Genomic DNA, 20,540 nt, shown 5'->3' with positions numbered 1-20,540 from the left:
TGTATATATATATATATATATATATATATATATATATATATATATATATATATATATATATATATATATATATATATATATATATATATATATATATGTGTGTGTGTGTGTGTGTGTGTGTGTGTGTGTGTGTGTGTGTGTGTGAGTGTGTGTTTATATGTACAGTACAGGCCAAAAGTTTGGACACACCTTCTCCTCATTCAATGCATTTTCTTTTATTTTATGACTATTTACATTGTAGATTGTCACTGAAGGCATCACAACTATGAATGAACACACGTAGAGTTATGTACTAAAAAAAAAAAGGTGAAATAACTGAAAACATGTTTTATATTCTAGTTTCTTCAAAATAGCCACCCTTTGCTCTGATTACTGCTTTGCACACTCTTGGCATACTTTCAAAGAGCTTCAAGAGGTAGTCACCTGAAATGGTTTTCACTTCACAGGTGTGCTTGAAGCTCATCAAGAGAATGCCAAGAGTGTGCAAAGCAGTAATCAGAGCAAAGGGTGGCTATTTTGAAGGAAACTAGAATATAAAACACGTTTTCAGTTATTCCACCTTTTTTTGTTAAGTACATAACTCCACATGTGTTCATTCATAGTTTTGATGCCTTCAGTGACAATCTACAATGTAAATAGTCATGAAAATAAAGAAAACGCATTGAATGAGGAGGAGGTGTGTCCAAACTTTTGGCCTGTACTGTATATATATATATATATTTATATGTGCAGTGTTTCCCATAAACTGCCAAGATACCTGTGGCGGCGGTGGGGGTGTGTCTATGGGCGTGGTCACCATGACATCATCGAGTAATTTGCATAATTTACTACAATGATATGATTTTCTCTAAAAGGCTCAAAAAATGTATACTTACTAATTAATAATAACAGTTTTGTTTTAAACGTCCATCCATCCATCCATTTTACAATATAATTACAACACTTTATGTACATATTTATATACAGATTTGAACAATAAGTTATTCACTGAAATATATGTATTAATTGTGGTTCTTACATAAAATATATCTTATAAAAGCTAAAATGTCTCTTAAAGCTCTGCCCCTTTAATTAGTGCATACTAAATAATTTAACTTTAGCCTACTACTACAACCATATTATTTACCAGCAACATAAAGTGAAACAGAGGCAGAGGTGTCCTGCCACAGTCAGTAACAAATAAACAGAAAACAGTAGTGGTCAAATACAAATAAGGCAACAAGAAAAGTATCCTACACTTCTCTTTTGTAAAGTAAATTTGAACAGCCTATATGGGCATCTACATCAACTATATGATTTGCCTGAGAAGCTGGACAGGACAAAAAAAAAAAATATATATATATATATATATATATTTTTTTTTTTAATTTGTGGTGGACGTAATTCTTTCGTGGCGGGCCGCCACAAATAAATGAATGTGTGGGAAACACTGATGTGTGTGTGTGTGCGTATACATGTGTATATGTATACATATTTGTACAAAACCCAAAACCAGTGATGTTGGCACATTGTGTAAAAGGTATATAAAAACAATGATTTGCAAATCCTTTTCAACTTATATTCAACTGAATAGACGGCAAAGACAAGATATTTAATGTTCGAACTGAGAAACTTCTTTTTTTTTTGCAAATAATCATTAACTTAGAATTTAATGGCAGCAACACATTACAAAAAAGTTTGCACAGGGGCATTTTTACCACTGTGTTACATGGCCTTTCCTTTTAACAACACTCACTAAACGTTTGGGAACTGAGGAGACCCATTTTTTGAAGTGGAATTCTTTCTCATTCTTGCTTGATGTAGAGCTTAAGTTGTTCAACAGTCCGGGGTCTCTGTTGTGGTATTTTAGGCTTTATAATGCGCCACACATTTTCAATGGGAGACAGGTCTGGACTACAGGCAGGCCAGTCTAGTACCCGCATCCTTTTATTATGAAGCCACGCTGTTGTAACACGTAGCTTGGCATTGTCTTGCTGAAATAAGCAGGGGCGTCCATGATAACGTTGCTAGTTCGTATAAAAGCGCAGATTTCACCCATTCAAATACTTTCTATAGTTCAAGACTTAACGGTTTTTTAAAAACAGCAGTGCACATCATAATGGCGGCTACAGTTTTGACGTTAAAGGTCTAAAAAAAATGATGCAGAACGCCCGGCGGGTTGTATTTTGCCCAGGTCTGTTCTAACCCAAATGAAGACCACTGTAATAATAATGATGACAATAAAGTAGATCACATGTTGACTCTAGACTTAGCTGTCGTCGCTAAGCAAGCTCAACACCCTCTCCCAAAGACTTGCTGTGTCAGCAGTAAGTCCACTGAGAGGGACATGTGGAACACATCTGGTCACATGACCCACCCACAGCAGGGGCGTTGGCGGGCTCACAGGGGCTATCCCTGATGTGAGGAGGGGAAAAAAACATGTCCAGCGCCAACACATTTGGAAACCCCCTCGGGTTTTGTCATGAGGGGCTCCATGGAGGAGGCGTGTGCGTCGGCCTCCGAAGGAAAGGAAGCAAGGAAACGACCCTTGACCCTTTGACGACGTCGCTTTAACGGCCGGAGACTTCCAGGGTGTGGAACTCGCAACCATCTTGTTTCAACGCCGCGGGGAGCACATGACCCCCGCAGGGCGCACACGTACTTCCTGCTTCCTGCCGTCATGTGACGCGCGTCTGATCAGGCGGGGAGCTGACAGAAGAACATTCTAGATCCACTCTTCTGATAGAGTCTAGTCCCGTCAGAAGTATCGGGACACGAGCAGGACGTGAACGTGAAATATTAGCAAAAAAATAGCGACCAAAAAAAACATTGACATGTACAGCTGCGGCTGTAGGCAGCCTCCCGGTGTAGTTGTCGCAAACTCCACACGACGGCAACATTCTGCATTTGAAGTGTGATGAGTGGTTAGCACACAGCAGCTGTATGCGCTATAAAATATTGCGTTGGTGTGAAGGTCGTGTGTTGCAGTATTGATGCCGACTCAGCAGTTTGATCCCCACCACTATTATGCTGTCTTGCACCATGTTCAGTCCCTTCAGGATTTTACGGGCTCATTTTTGATGATTGTCGCGGCCTGAAATGCAGAATTTTTCGGAAAGTTGCGGCAGAAGTGAAAAGAAATATAAAACAAATACCGTATTTTTCGGACTATAACTCGCAGTTTTTTTCATAGTTTGGGTGTGACTTATGTGTGAAATTATTAACACATTACCATCCATCCATCCATCGTCTTCCGCTTATCCGAGGTCGGGTCGCGGGGGCAGCAGCCTAAGCAGGGAAACCACAACTTCCCTCTCCCCAGCCACTTCGTCCAGCTCCTCCCGGGGTCTCCCGAGGCGTTCCCAGGCCAGCCGGGAGACATAGTCTTCCCAACGTGTCCTGGGTCTTCCCCGTGGCCTCTTACCGGTCGGACGTGCCCTAAACACCTCCGTAGGGAGGCGTTCGGGTGGCATCCTGACCAGATGCCCGAACCACCTCATCTGGCTCCTCTCGATGGGGAGGAGCAGCGGCTTTACTTAGAGCGCCCCCCGGATGACAGAGCTTCTCACCCTATCTCTAAGGGAGAGCCTCGCCACCCGGCGGAGGAAACTCATTTCGGCCGCTTGTACCCGTGATCTTGTCCTTTCGGTCATAACTCAAAGCTCATGACCATAGGTGAGGATGGGAACGTAGATCGACCGGTAAATTGAGAGCTTTGCCTTCCGGCTCAGCTCCTTCTTCACCACAACGGATCGATACAGCGTCCGCATTACTGAAGACGCCGCACCGATCCGCCTGTCGATCTCACGATCCACTCTTCCCTCACTCGTGAACAAGACTCCGAGGTACTTGAACTCCTCCACTTGGGGCAGGGTCTCCCCCGCAACCCGGAGATGGCACTCCACCCTTTTCCGGGCGAGAACCATGGACTCGGACTTGGAGGTGCTGATTCTCATCCCAGTCGCTTCACACTCAGCTGCGAACCGATCCAGCGAGAGCTGAAGATCCTGGCCAGATGAAGCCATCAGGACCACATCATCTGCAAAAAGCAGAGACCTAATCCTGCAGCCACCAAACCAGATACCCTCAACGCCTTGACTGCGCCTAGAAATTCTGTCCATAAAAGTTATGAACAGAATATGTGACATTACCATAAAATATCAAATAATATTATTTAGCTCATTCACTTAAGGGACTAGACCAGTGGTTCTTAACCTTGTTGGAGGTACCGAACCCCACCAGTTTCATATGCGCATTCACCAAACCCTTCTTTAGTGAAAAATAATATGATGGGTTTTTTTTCTAATTCAAGACAAACTTATATGTTTTTGGTAACACTTTAGTATGGGGAACATATTCTAAGGAACAATGACTTAATTTAGAGTTATTTGGTTAGGGTTAGGGTTAGAGGGTTAGGGTTATAATAAGGCCATGCAGAATAAGGCATTAATAAGTACTTAATAATTTTATTTTATTTTTATTTTTATTAAGGATCCCCATTAACTGGTTGCCTCAACAACCCACTAGTCTTCCTGGGGTCCACAATTCAATACAATTACAAGTAAAAGCATATAATTATAACTACACAATACATAAAAAATAAAAGCATCAATAAGAAAACAAGCAAACAATTTACAGTCACAGAATAATAATTACCATATAAATATAACTACACAATATAAAATCAAACAAATCATCAACGAGCAAACTAATTTAAAGACTCAGATAAAATATTACTTTCTTTTTAAAAACCTGTTTACTTTCAATGCCGGTGAGAATTTAAAGCAGGTTATTCCAGAGCGATAAAGATCTATAAATAAAAGATTTCCGCAAAGCATTCTTCCTGGTACGAGGGAGTACAAAATGCCCCTCACCGGACGCCCTGGTATTATGATTATGTATAGTGCTACTGTGAACTATTTGGGCCATGAAAAAGCAGGAGTTTTACTACCGGTTACTGATTTGAACAATATAAGAGTATTAGCTGACAACCTGTTCTGCACTGTTAGCCAGGAAAGAGAATCATGCATTTGGTTCACATTGGTTCTTAGTGAACAACCAAGAACCAGCCTCGCTGCCCTATTCTGGGCAGAAACTAGTCTGGGAAATAATGACTAGTTAAGAGCCAATATGTTACTAATTTGCATGTTAATAAGCAACTAATTAATGGTGAATATGTTCCCCATACTAAAGTGTTACCATGTTTTATTACTGGTGCACAAAATGAAGCGTGCATGAACATCACCTTGTTCAAACAACAAAACCAACACAGTGCATAAACTCACTACAAATTACACACCTGCAAATCAGTGTGACTTCTGCTGTTGCCGTATCTGTAATACGCCGATAGGGAGAAGTTTTTATTTACCAGATGAGTCGGGTGTGTCTTGAACCCCTGAGCCCGACTCACCGAACCCCTAGGGTTCCATCGAACCCAGGTTAAGAACCACTGGACTAGACGTATAAGATTTCATGGGATTTAGCGATTAGGAGTGACAGATTGTTTGGTAAACGTATAGCATGTTCTATATGTTATAGTTATTTGAATGACTCTTACCATAATATGTTACGTTAACATACCAGGCACGTTCTCAGTTGGTTATTTATGCCTCATATAACGTACACTTATTCAGCCTGTTGTTCACTATTCTTTATTTATTTTAAATTGCCTTTCAAATGTCTATTCTTGGTGTTGGCTTTTATCAAATACATTCCCCCCAAAAATGTGACTTATACTCCAGTGCGACTTATTTATGTTTTTTTCCTTCTTTATTATACATTTCTGGCCGGTGCGACTTATACTCCGGAGCGACTTATTGTCCGAAAAATACGGTAAATGAAATGTTGTCAAATTACTGTACTATTTTAAATATGACAAATAATAATAATAATGGATTATAAATACATAAAGAAACATGCTAATATAACATTTTAACATCATGCTAGGTTAGCAACACTATTGTAGTTATACGAGCTACGTGCTAACATAACATTTTAACATCGTGCTTGGTTAGCAACACTATTATAGTTATACAAGCTACTTGCTAACATTACATTTTAACATTATGCTAAGTTAGCAACACATTTTAACATCGTGCTAGGTGAGCAACACTATTATAAATATAGGGGCTACATGCTAACATTACATTTTAACATTATGCTAAGTTAGCAACACTATTATAGGTATGTTACATGCTAACATAATAATATTTTATTATCATGCTAGGTTAGTAACACTAGCATAGCTATGTGAGCTACATGCTAATGTTACAATGTAGTATCATGCTAGATTAGCAACACTATTATACTTATAAGAGCTTCTTGCTAACATATAATTTTAACATCATGCTAGATTAGCAACACTAGCATAGCTATGTGAGCTAAATGCTGACATTATACTGTATTTTAACATTATGTTAGGTTAGCATTAATATTATAGTATAAGAGCTACATGCTAACATAATATTTTAACATCATGCTACGTTAGTGACACTGGCATAGCTATGTAAGCCACATGCTAACATGATATTTTAACATCGTGCTATGTTAGTAACACGAGCGTAGCTATGTGAGCTACGTGCTAACATAACATTTTAACATCATGCTTGGTTAGTGACACTAGCATAGCTATGTGAACTACATGTTGACATTTTATTTTAACATGCTACATCAATACCATTAGCATAGCAATGTGAGCTACATGCTAACATTGCATTTTAACATCATGCTAGGTTAGCAACACTAGTGTAGTTATAAGAGCTACATGCTAACAACATTGTAACATCATGTGATGTTAGCAATACTGTTATAGCTATAAAAGTTACATGCTAACATAACATTTTGATATGCTTGGTTAATAACATTAGCATAGATATGTGAGCTACATGCTAACATTACATTTTAACATCATTCTAGGTTAGAAACACTACCATAGCTTTGTGAGCCACATGCTAACCGTGCATTTTAACATCATGCTAGGTTAGCCACATTAGCATAGCTATGTACAAAGTACAACTATTACAGTTTTTAGTTAGCGTATTATCAATGGAAGACTTCAGAATAAGTGAAAGCACCTGCGAGGCCGTGTTGTCAGGTGTACAGTAACCTGACTCACTGTTGCTCGGCGACCTCGAGCCCCGACTTGCACACACACACGCACACACACACACACACACACACACACACACACACACACACACACACACACACACACACACATGTTATCATTTGGAATGGGGACCAAGTTTTTGATCATCACTTGTGGGGACCACCCTTTCTACAGGTTGTGGAGGCCTAAAAAAAAATGAGGTAAAATGGCCACTGCCCAGTTTGCTCATACATGTCTTTAAATCTCTGGATTGATGAAGTAATGTGCTGATCATTCTTACTAGGGACCCTGGGGAAAAAGAGTTAATATGGTTCACGGGGAAATGTAAATAATTTTGCATAATTCACACAAATGTGTACGTAACTACTGAGGACCATTTAAAACAAAAAAAAAAAGGTTCCAGTACCAGCTACAGCCCGATGAGGGGGCTGCTGTGCAAATGTCTCACACTCAAACTAACCAGTAAACATGTTTTATGGGCCAAAGCTTAAAAATAACTTAGGCATCTTCAGAATGGATCTGACTATCATTTAAAAAGGTTTCCCTTTAGGGCAGTGGTCCCCAACCTTTTTTGTAACTGCGGACCGGTCAACGCTTGAAAATTTGTATTTTTTTTTTTGTTTGTTTGTTTTTTTGTCATAAAAAAATACAATCATGTGTGCTTACGGACTGTATCCCTGCAGACTGTATTGATCTATATTGATATACAATGTAGGAAGCAGAATATTAATAACAGAAAGAAACAACCCTTTTGTGCGAATGAGTGTAAATGGGGGAGGGAGGTTTTTTTGGGTTGGTGTACTAATTGTAAGTGTATCTTGTGTTTTTTATGTTGATTTAATGAAAAAAAACAAAAAACAAATTTAAATTATTATTATTGTGCGGCCCGGTACCAATCGGTCCACAATGGTTGGGGACCACTGCTTTAGGGGACCTGTTTTTTTGTCCCCATACCGTCAGAGGTCCCCTAAAGGTGATTGTGTAAACAGAGCGATGTCCCCATTAAGTAGCATTGCCAGAACACACACACACACACACACACACACACACACACACACACACACACACACACACACACACACACACACACACACACACATATATTCTTGTATTTCTTACCTTCTTGAGACCTCCAAAAAATGCCTACCCCCTTAGGACCACCCTTTCCAGATATATAAAGATTTGTATTTACAACATTAATAATATATACATACTATGCAAATATAAAAAAGGTAAGCTTTTAGTAAAACATTTTTTATATTGATTTTTTTGTTTGTAATTGGTTTTTAATCTGCATTATTTAACTTTTAAGTTATTACAGTATGTGTCTGTATACATATTTATTTTATTTTTTTTAAATTAATTTTGCCCATAGAGGGCGCATTTCAATTTCTTACACACACTCGTTATTACATATGTTGGCCAGAGGTGGAGCACGTCAAATTCTTTACACACACTTGTTATTTCCTATGTTGACCAGAGGGGGAGTGCTTTTAAAAGCGACACACAGTCAATTTGAAAAATCCCTCCTTTTTGGGACCACCCTAATTTTGATAGATTTCACCACCAGGGGTGCAAATGAGACATTCTCTATTAGATGCAATGGTTTTCCGTATAGGGACCATGATTTGGGTCCTAACTTGTTCACCAGTCCTCATATGGAAGGTACTTTTCCTTGTTGACGTCTCAGGAAGGGTAGAAATACACACACACACACACGCTTGGAGATGTTTGAGAGAGGAGAGCAGGGGACGTTGGGTGTGACCAGAATGTTCTATCCCGCCTTGCGCTCTGGTTAGAGGCGGTGTTTGCTGTCACATGAGCACCGCGCTCCTGTTGTGTAAACGTCGCTAATGGAGTCAAACGCACACTTTTGAACCGGCGCTTGGAAACGCGCGCAGACGTGGTCACGTGCACGCCGCTGCCACAGCAGGTGGCGCTGTGCATGCGAGCTGGTATTGAGGAAAAGATGACTGATTATGATTGTGGAGAACAGGGGTGTCCAAAGTGCGGCCCGGGGGCCATTTGTGGCCCGCAGGTCATTTTTTAACGGCCCCACGGCACATTCTAAAAATACGATGGAAAAAAATAATAAAAAACATAAAAAGTGGTATAAAAGAGCAAACAGGTGAAATGTAACAAGAAAATGTTGCATTATTTACTCTAATAACACAAAGCTGCCATGCAGGCTGTTTCTTTCTTTAAAAAATAATAATGAATCAAAATCAATGTCATTATGAATTATTGACCTATTCAAGGCTCCATTTACTTCACATTAAATATTCCACTTTGAGATATTTTTGGGGGAAAATGTTGCATATTTTTTGGTTGCCATTTAAAAAACAAAGTTTTTTAAAGAAGGGCCTAAAACGAACAAACAAAAAACATAAACAACAATAAAACTTATAATTGACGGATAGATCTGAAGTTGATCTTGAGACTATTGTTGTAAAAGTTAAAAAAAATGTTGGATTTATTTTTTTAAACTTTACTGAGCAGTACCCTTTTGGATCCCCAATAATTTTATTGGGACTTTTTTTTTTAAGTGTCATTGCTCAAAAAAATAATGAATTAAAATCAATGTTGTTATGAGTTATTGACCTTTTTAAGACTTCAATTATTATATAATCTCAAATATTCCACTTAAAAAATGTATTGGGGGAAAATATTGCATATTTTGTGTTTTTTTTCCATTAAAAAAACACGGTTTTCCTTGACAAAAATGGCATACAACTTAAATCTTTAAAAGCGTTATTATGACAGATAGACCTAATGTTGATCTAGAGATTTAAACCTTGAATAATAATAATAATAATAATACTAAATAATGACACATTTTTAATATTTTTTTTGACCAAAACCTTTTGGGGTCCCCGGGATGAAGTCTGAGTGGAGGCCTAAATGTATCTTTTTTTATACATATATTGTATTGGTTTTTAAAATAAAAAATATCAAAATGGCCCCCGCTTGCTTTGATTTTTCAGTGTGCGGCCCTCAGTGGAAAAAGTTTGGACATCCCTGGTGGAGAAGAATAAATAATGTATATTAACGTAAATAATCCCAATGTCTTCCAAGTGCTAACACCTTTTTTGTCATCTTTGCAGCTCTCTGGTGGCTGCGAGTTGACCGTGGTGCTACAGGACTTCACGGCAGGATGCAGCAGCGAGATGTCAGTCAGCACTGGTGAGTGAAGTGAAGTGAATTACATTTATATAGCGCTTTTTCTCAAGTGACTCAAAGCGCTTTACATTGTGAAACCCAATATCTAAGTTACATTTAAACCAGTGTGGGTGGCACTGGGAGCAGGTGGGTAAAGTGTCTTGCCCAAGGACACAACGGCAGTGACTAGGATGGCGGAAGCGGGGATCGAACCTGCAACCCTCAAGTTGCTGGCACGGCCGCTCTACCAACCGAGCTATACCGTCCGTGAGGGTCTCCCTTTGAAAGAAGAGTCCACACAAGTGCAAAAGTACTTTTAGTTAGCACTACTGTGTGTGTCTCTAAGAAGTACTGTTGTGTCCCCGATACACTTTTCACATAAACACTCTAGAGTGTGCACTTGTCCAACCTAATAGATGTCATGTATCACATGCAACAATGTAACATTAAGGAGTGGGACAGGAGGACAAACAATGTAAGCAACACGAGCGTAGCTATGTGAGCTATGTGCTAACATTACATTTTGACATCATGCTATGTTAGCAACACTAGTGTAGCTATGTGAGCTACGTGCTAGCATTACAGTTTAACATCATGCCAGTTTAGCATATTCACTGAAGAAAAACAAAATAACACATTTGTTGGACAAATGATTAAAGTGCTGACTCATCCCAGGTCAAACGGTGGAGTTGCTGGAGAGGCCCAGCGAGCGACCGGGCTGGTGTTTGGTGCGCACCACCGAGCGCAGCCCCCAGCAGGAAGGTCTGGTGCCCAGCTCGGCACTCTGCGTGTCACACTCTCGTTCCAGCGTGGACATGGACTGCTTCTTTAGCTCCGGGAAAGGTAGGAAGGATTTCTTCGTCACCATCATTACATCAGGAGGTCATATCCATGTACAGTAATTCTTAGAAATACATGTGTGTGGTTGGTCTGTTTAACACAATGTTTGAGTGTTGTGTTCATATTGGTGTTCATACTCGTGTTCATATTGGTGTTCATACTTGTGTTCATATTAGTGTTCATACTTGTGTTCATATTAGTGTTCATACTTGTGTTCATATTGGTATTCATTGTGGTGTTCATAATAGTGTTAATATTTGTGTTAATATTGGTGTTCATACTTGTGTTCAAATTGTTGGTAATATTGGTGTTCATATTTGTGTTCATATTGGTGTTAACATTGGGGTTAATATTGGTGTTCATACTTGTGTTCATGTTGTGTTCATATTGGTCTTAATATTGGTGTTCATATTTGTGTTCAATTTGGTGTTAATATTTGTGTTCATATTGGTCTTAATATTGGTCTTAATATTGGTGTTCAATTTGGTGTTAATATTGGTGTTAATATTTGTGTTCATATTGGTGTTAATATTGGTGTTCATACTTGTGTTCATATTGTTGGTAACATTAGTGTTCATATTGGTGTTCATATACATTTTAATATTGGTGTTCATATTGGTGTTCATACTTGAGTTCATATTGGTGTTATTATTTGTGTTCATATTTGTGTTTGTACTTGTGTTCATATTGGTGTTAATATTTGTGTTCATACTTGTGTTAATATTTGTGTTCATATTGGTGTTAATATTGGTGTTCATACTTGTGTTCAAATTGTTGGTAATATTGGTGTTCATATTTGTGTTCATATTGGTGTTAACATTGGGGTTAATATTGGTGTTCATACTTGTGTTCATGTTGGTGTTTATATTGGTCTTAATATTGATGTTCATATTTGTTTTCAATTTGGTGTTCGTATTTGTGTTCGTATTGGTGTTCATATTGGGGTTAATATTGGTGTTCATACTTGTGTTCATGTTGGTGTTCATATTGGTCTTAATATTGGTGTTCATATTTGTGTTCAATTTGGTGTTAATATTGGTGTTAATATTGGTGTTCATACTTGTGTTCATATTGTTGGTAATATTAATGTTCATATTGGTGTTCAATTTGGTGTTAATATTGGTGTTCATATTGTTGGTAATATTAATGTTCATATTGGTGTTCAATTTGGTGTTAATATCGGTGTTCATATTTGTGTTAATATTAGTGTTTGTACTTGTGTTCATATTGTTGGTAATATTAGTGTTCATATTGTTGGTAATATTAGTGTTCATATTGGTGTTCATACTTCAGTTCATATTGGTGTTCATACTTGTATTCATATTGGTGTTAATATTTGTGTTAATATTTGTGTTCGTATTTGTGTTCGTACTTGTGTTCATATTGGTGTTAATATTTGTGTTCATACTTGTGTTAATATTTGTGTTCATATTGGTGTTCATATTTGTGTTCATATTGGTGTTAACATTGGGGTTAATATTGGTGTTCATACTTGTGTTCATATTGTTGGTAATATTAGTGTTCATATTGGTGTTCATACTTGAGTTCATATTGGTGTTCATACTTGTGTTCATATTGGTGTTAATATTTGTGTTCATATTTGTGTTCGTACTTGTGTTCATATTGGTGTTAATATTTGTGTTCATACTTTTGTTAATATTTGTGTTAATATTGGTGTTCATATTTGTGTTCATATTGGTGTTAACATTGGGGTTAATATTGGTGTTCATATTTGTGTTCATATTGGTGTTAACATTGGGGTTAATATTGGTGTTCATACTTGTGTTCATGTTGGTGTTCATATTGGTCTTAATATTGATGTTCATATTTGTGTTCAATTTGGTGTTCATATTTGTGTTCATATTTGTGTTCATATTGGTGTTCATATTGGTGTTCATACTTGTGTTCATATTTGTTCCAGCTGACAATCCAGTTCATAAGTCAACATTAACTTCATGTTGTCATACTTTTCTTATTTGCTATTCAAATATGGTGTACATTCAAAATAAATATGACGTTCCACAAGATTACAACATTTAGGCGAAAGTATTGGTACTGTTTTTGCGGTCTGGGGTCACTGATTTTTAGACAGTGCCTCGGATAAGCGGAAGAAGATGGATGGATGGATGGATGGATGGATGGATGGATGGATGGCAAAATATTGTATTGATATATTGGGATTTTGTCCAATCTTTGATAGCTTTTTGTGTATTTACCTTTAAAAACTACTGCATTTATTGGCATTTTCATGGACAGATATGTTACTTTTGTAGCAAAGTATGCAATTTGTACTTCCTAGTTGAATCTATTAAGGACAAACTACAACTTTTCTGAAGAAATATATGGTATTTCTGCCACAATATACCTCTTTGTTGTCAACTATTGCATTTTTATTGACAAATATTGTACTTTTGTAGCAAAATATGTAATTTTTACATCCTAATTTAATGTTTTAGTCACAAGCCACCACATTTTTGATTAAATATGATATTCCTGCCACAATATAACTCTTTGTTGTCAACTATTGCATTTTTATGAGCAAATATTGCCGTTTTGTTGCAAACATACACATTTTTCATCATCTTTTCATATTTCAGAGACAGACCACAACATTTTTGAACAAGTACATCATATTTCTGCCACAATATACATTTTGTTGTCAACTACTGGAACTGATATTTCACTTTTGTAACAAATTTTACATCCTAATTGAACCTTTTAGGGACCAACAACCACTTTTTTCCCCCTAAGAAATATAAAAATTTTCTGTCAGAATATAACTTTTGTTGTCAACTATTGCATTTTTTTGGACAGACACTCTACGTTTGACGCAAAATATGCAATTTTTGTATTCTTTTAGGGGCAAACTATCACTTAAAAAAATTAAAATGTCATATTATAGCTACAATATAACTTTTTAGACAACTATTGCACATTTTATTGACAAATATTCTACTTTTGTAGCAAAACATGTATTTGTTACATCCTAATTTAATCTTTTAGGCACAAACTACCACTTTTTTGATTAAATATATGATATTTCTGTCACAATATAACTCTTTGGTGTCAACTATTACAATTTTAAGATTAAATATTGCACTTTTGTAGCAAAAATATGCATTTTTTTACGGCCTAATTCAACCTTTTGAGGACAAACTAGCACTTTTTCTAAGAATTGTATCATATTTTTGCCACAATATAACTTTTGTTTTTTATTAGAATTTTTATATTGTGGCATATATTGCACATTTGCTGCAAACATGCATTTTTTCTGAGCATAATTTTGTATTTCAGGGACATTTTTTAACAAATATATTATAATTCTGCTACAATATAACTTTTGTTGTCAACTATTGTATTTTTATGCACATATGTTTTACTTTTGTAACAAAATATGTAATTTTACATCCTAATTTGACCTTTTAGGCACAAACTGTCACTTTCTTGAAACATTATATCCAGGTGACTTCCAGGTCATCTTTGCTATACTGACCCCTGTTGTTGGGTCGGGCACATTACAACAGGAAATGGTCTCTTCGTATGTTATTATTATATTGCGTCAATATATTTAAACACTTTTAAGAGTTCCTTTAAAATAAATCAGATGTGTTCTTCCAGACCTTCTTGATAAGTATTTTGTTTTAATAACGTGAAAAAAAAACCTCCAGGTGTGCCTTATAGCCCAGAGTGAGGGCATACTGATCACACGTGATGATGCATTTGTAAAGTCAAACTATTTTAATAACACACTCCTTTAAAACAACAAATTCCAACCTTAATTAACTTTCAGGAGTTTACTGATAGACGATGTAGTGTGTGTGTGTGTGTGTGTGTGTGTGTGTGTGTGTGTGTGTGTGTGTGTGTGTGTGTGTGTGTGTGTGTGTGTGTGTGTGCGTGCGTGCGTGTGTGTGTGTGTGTGTGTGTGTGTGCGTGCGTGTGTGTGTGTGTGTCTGTTTAAAAGGCCGTGACAGGTCAAGTCAAGTGGATTTCAACCTTTATGAGGCATTTTTAGTTGACTTTTAGAGACATTTTCGCCACTTTCAGCACTTTTTGAAGATAATGTGATTGAGACGCAGAAGTAACTATTAGAAAAGTAAAAGTATTAAAAATACATTTTGAGGTTAACAAAAACGTGTAAAATAGTATTTTATCTAAAATGTGTGATACGTGTTGACACTATTGCATTCTGCAACAATAGAAAGCTAAAATCACAACATATTCAGTTTTTATTTTTAGTGTTTTATTTTATATTCTTTTTGTGTTTAAATACATTTGTTGTAGTTAATACATTTTTAAAAATTATATATAAAAATAACAGATGTGAAGATCGCTATAATCATGACATGAGTTAGTTTTTTGTTTGATAAATTATTATAATTTATTGTAACTTTTTATTTCAAAAAATTATAGTTAGCTCACTAAAAAGTAGTTTTTTATCAAGTATTTTTTAATTTTAAAAATGATTATAAAAATAACATTATATATACATTATAATATTTTCCAACTAAATGTCTCTTATTTAATGTATTTTTAATTTAAAAATTACAGAAATATTGATCACTCAAATCATGACATGGATTATTTTTATTAAATAAGTTATTCTTGTTAGTGTAATGGTGTTCATACAAAATAAAATAGAACAATAAAGGAAATGTAGATCACTAAACATATTTATTGAAAGTCGTTTTTAATTTTGAAAATAAAATATAAAAATAACAGGAATGTTAATTATTGTTATTGTTTGTAGTTCAAATATAATTTTATTTAATTTATATTTATATTATATTATTTATAACAATAACGGAAATGTAGATCACTAAAATATTTATTTATTGAAAGTAGTTTTTAAATTTGAAAATAAAATTTGAAAAAATAAAAATGTCAATTACCGTAATTTCCGGACTATAAGCCGCACCTGACTATAAGCCGCACCAGCTAAATTTAGGGGAAAATACAGATTGCTCCATATATAAGCCGCACCTGACTATAAGCCGCAGGGTTTTGATGTGTAATTACCGTAGGATATAGGGGTTCCTGCTACCACGGAGGGGATTGTCGGGACAGAGATGACTGTTTGGGAACGCAAAGCGTCCCATTTATTAACAATAAATCTTTCATTCAATCAAACTTTCACATCTTTGACATGGCGAACAGCATTCGTGCAGAGTACAAATAATACAACGGTGCAAAGTAATACAAAGTGCTCGCCTGTACGTTATCAAAATAACCAGCCTACCGGTATATGAAAAGTCAGTCTTTAATCATTGTGTCATCGTCTTCCTCCTGCGTACTAAAACCACCGAAATCATCTTCGTCGGTGTCGGAGAAGAACAGGCCGTAAATAAGCCGCATTGTTGTATAAGCCGCAGGGACCAGAACGAGGGGGAAAAGTAGCGGCTTATAGTCCGGAAATTACGGTATTGTTATTGTTTGCAGTTCAAATGGTAAATTGTTTAATGAGTTGTACTTGTATAGTGCTTTTCTACCTTTCTAAGGAACTCAAAGCGCTTTGACACTATTTCCACATTCACCCATTCACACACACACATTCACACACTGATGGCGGGAGCTGCCATGCACGGCACTAACCAGGACCCATTAGGAGCAAGGGTGAAGTGTCTTGCTCAAGGACACAACGGACGTGACGGACGTGACTAGGATGGTAGAAGGTGGGGATTGAACCAGTAACCCAAGATTGCTGGCACGGCCACTCTCCCAACTTCGCCACGTCGTCCCCTAATGATCTATTTTTATTTAATGTAACTTGTTATTTATAAAACAATAATAATGAAAATGTAGATCACAAAAAAATGTTTTTAATTGAAAATAGATGTTAAATTTGAAAATAAAATATAAGAATAACACTAAAATTCCTGACATGTTACTTTTTCTTAAAATACATTTTTTTTATTCAAAGTATTTTTAAAATTTGGAAAAAAAAAAGAAAATATGAGCAATGTAGCGTAATGAGTAATTCATAAATGTATACTTGTATACAATTGTATTGACATAGTGAAAATAGTAGGTTGTATTAATTCAATTTTTAAAAAAAAGTTTTTATATATAATTTAAGTCAGTTTTGCACAATCATACTTATTCAGTGAAAAATGATTCTTTGAAAAATCTGAACAACTGGAACAAAAACAACAATCTTAAACGTGACTAAAATGTTAACAAAAATACGACAATTACCCCTGCGTCACTCATGCGCATGAAAAAAGACATTGTGCTAACTGAAAGTACACATTCAAATCAAAGTGAGTCAGAAAATATACTTTTTTAAGAAGCGCTTTTGTGGTACACGTTCAAACACACCACACAAAACTGCTGCAAGTGTTCATGAATGCGGAAGAGTGCACCGAAACCACATGTCGTGTGTAAGCCCCGCCCCCTTCTCCCTTCTAACCCCTCCCCCTTGCGTGTCTTCTCAGTCAAGCTCACACACTCTCACACACGCACTACCGTGCTGCACCTATACGAGTCGTGGCGTCTGTCGGCGCGTGGGTGTGTGTGTGTGTGTGCGTGTGTGTGTTTGACGCAGGTGTGTGGATGTAGCCCCTGTGTGAGAGTGTATGTGTGTGGGGGGGATGAAGCAAGGCTGGCGTTGCTGTGCAGGGATCCTCGACTGCTGCTTCTGTTTTTGCACAGGTGGGCCTCAAAACAACGTGTGTGTTGTCTTTGGGAAGATATTTGAGCTGAAAGAAATATCAAGATGACCTTTGACACAGTTACAGTAGTATCTCAGTGTGTTCTTAATACCACAAAGCGAACAAATTGTTGCTTTAAATTACTCTTTAATAAATGTAACTAATTGCTGTACTTAGGAAAGTAATTATTGTGTTACTTCCAAAAAAAGAAACTGGCATAATGCAATTCAGGATGTTTCATGAGAGCAGAGTGTGTGCGCCTCCTGTGCAGCGCTAGCTTAGCTGTGGTTGTTAGCTCAGACTCGCAGTTTGCGGGAAGCTCTGTTGAATCTTTTTGCGAGTTAGTAAAGAGATCGAATGTGCTCCGATGGCTGTAGTCTCCTTGTCCACAAAAGGTGGTATTGTAGGATCTCAAGCTTGTTACTTCAATCATTGATTTGTTGTTCGTTATTCCCTCATAGTAGTGGTAGTAGTTGGAGCGTGTATGTGCTGTGTGATGTTGCCTCCTCCTATATGTGATTTCTAATTCATTTTCGTGCGGTGCTGCTTTCATTAGCAAAAAGTTGCTTCCTGCATTGAATCTGAAGCGGTCTTGGTGAAATAAAACCACATCAAGAAGAGCGTGCCACGTCACATCGCTAACGGCGTTTGTAACGTACATAAAAGTAATTCATTAGATTATTCGTTACTAGTAAAAGTAATGTTAGTTTCGCCGTTATAATATAACGCCGTTGTTCGGAACACTGCATTTAGGGATACGTGTGGAGAAATGCTAACGTTAGCTTTGGAGGCTACTCTGTAAAAGAAAAACTTAGTCGGCAGAATTCTATTGTACAATTTATAGTGCTTTTTCCGATTCCTGGGGTGACAATTCAATTCAGAATTGATACTGGATTCAACACGATTCTGAATTCAAACTCATTCTTGTAATGTATTATTTGGTATAAATACAATTCAACTTTTTAAAGCCATTTGCAGGTGTATATATATATATATATATATATACTACCGTTCAAAAGTTTGGTGTCACATTGAAATGTCCTTATTTTTAAAGGAAAAGCACTGTACTTTTCAATGAAGATAACTTTAAACTAGTCTTAACTTTAAAGAAATACACTCTATACATTGCTAATGTGGTAAATGACTATTCTAGCTGCAAATGTCTGGTTTTTGGTGCAATATCTACATAGGTGTATAGAGGCCCATTTCCAGAAACTATCACTCCAGTGTTCTAATGATACAATGTGTTTGCTCATTGGCTCAGAAGGCTAATTGATGATTAGAAAACCCTTGTGCAATCATGTTCACACATCTGAAAACAGTTTAGCTCGTTACAGAAGCTACAAAACTGACCTTCCTTTGAGCAGATTGAGTTTCTGGAGCATCACATTTGTGGGGTCAATTAAACGCTCAAAATGGCCAGAAAAAGAGGACTTTCATCTGAAACTCCACAGTCTATTCTTGTTCTTAGAAATGAAGGCTATTCCACAAAATTGTTTGGGTGACCCCAAACTTTTGAACGGTAGTGTATATATGTACAGTTGTGGTCAAAAGTTTACATACACTTGTAAAGAACATAATGTCATGGCTGTCTTGAGTTTCCAATACTTTCTACAACTCTTATTTTTTTGTGATAGAGTGAATGGAGCACATACTTGTTTGTCACAAAAAACAGTCATGAACTATCCTCTAGAACAGTGGTCCCCAACCTTTTTGTAGCTGCGGACCGGTCAACGCTTGAAAATTTGTCCCACGGACCGAGGGGGGGGGGGTTATTTTTTTTTTTTTTTTCATAAAGAAATACAATCATGTTTGCTTACGGACTGTATCCCTGCAGACTGTATTGATCTATATTGATATATAATGTATATATTGTGTTTTTTATGTTGATTTAATTAAAAAAATTAAAATTAATTTATTTTTATTTTTTTAATTTCTTGTGCTGCCCGGTACCACCGGTCCGCAGCCCGGTAGTTGGGGACCACTGCTCTAGAACATGGGTGTCAAACTCTGGCCCGCCGTGTAATTTCAGTTGGCCCTTGAGGCAATATCAAATTAACACTAGAGCTGGCCCGCCGATTATATACAGTGGCGGTGCCGCGGTAACACCGCATTCACCGCTAATTCTCATACTTGCCAACCCCCCCTGGAGACTCCCAAATTTCAGTGCCCCGAGCTGTCATCACGTCCGCTTTCCGTCCAGTCCAACGACGTGCTGGCTCAGTCACATAACATGTGCGGCTTCTGCACGCACCAACACAAGTGAATGCAACGCATACTTGATCAACAGCCATACAGGTCACACTGAGGGTGGCCGTATAAGCAAGTTTAACACTGATACAAATATTCACCACTCTGTGAACCCACACCAAACAAGAAAGACAAACACATTTCGGGAGAACATCCGCACCATAACACAACATAAACACAAAAGAAAAAATACCCAGAACCCTTTGCTGCACTAACTCTTCCGGGACCCCCCACCACCACCACCACACACACACACACACACACACACCTTGTAGCGTCCCGTTATAGTTAGTGCTGCAAAGGGTTCTGGGTATTTGTTCTGTTGTGTTTATGTTGTGTTACGGTGCGGATGTTCTCCCGAAATGTGTCTGTCATTCCTGTTTGGTGTGGGTTCACAGTGTGGCGCATAGGGATGATGTTTGATAAGGAATTATCGAGTTCGAGCCTATTATCGAATCCTCTTATCGAACCGATTCCTTATCGAGTCCAGATAGGTTGTTGTATATGGAAAAAAACACACAATATTTGGTTTAACAAAAGCTCACTTTTATTATATA

General features: G+C 37.1%; 1 protein-coding gene across 3 annotated transcripts in view; it reads left to right on the top strand.

Moving 5' to 3' along the window:
• kalrna (kalirin RhoGEF kinase a) overlaps positions 1–20,540 on the top strand; it is a 282,218-nt gene that overhangs the window by 200,046 nt on the left and 61,632 nt on the right. For 2 of the 3 annotated variants that reach the window (XM_062061506.1, XM_062061508.1), the window contains 2 exons: positions 10,192–10,270; positions 10,922–11,089. In XM_062061506.1, the coding sequence (XP_061917490.1) occupies positions 10,192–10,270; positions 10,922–11,089 (247 nt within the window). Of the gene's footprint in view, positions 1–10,191; positions 10,271–10,921; positions 11,090–17,563; positions 17,735–20,540 lie in introns of those variants that run through there. The other variant, XM_062061509.1, reaches the window with a different exon arrangement.

Source organism: Entelurus aequoreus, linkage group LG10, assembly GCF_033978785.1.
Source record: "Entelurus aequoreus isolate RoL-2023_Sb linkage group LG10, RoL_Eaeq_v1.1, whole genome shotgun sequence".
Classification (NCBI taxonomy): domain Eukaryota; kingdom Metazoa; phylum Chordata; class Actinopteri; order Syngnathiformes; family Syngnathidae; genus Entelurus; species Entelurus aequoreus.
Note: the sequence above shows the minus strand (reverse complement) of the source record. Positions and strands in the feature narration are given on the sequence as shown.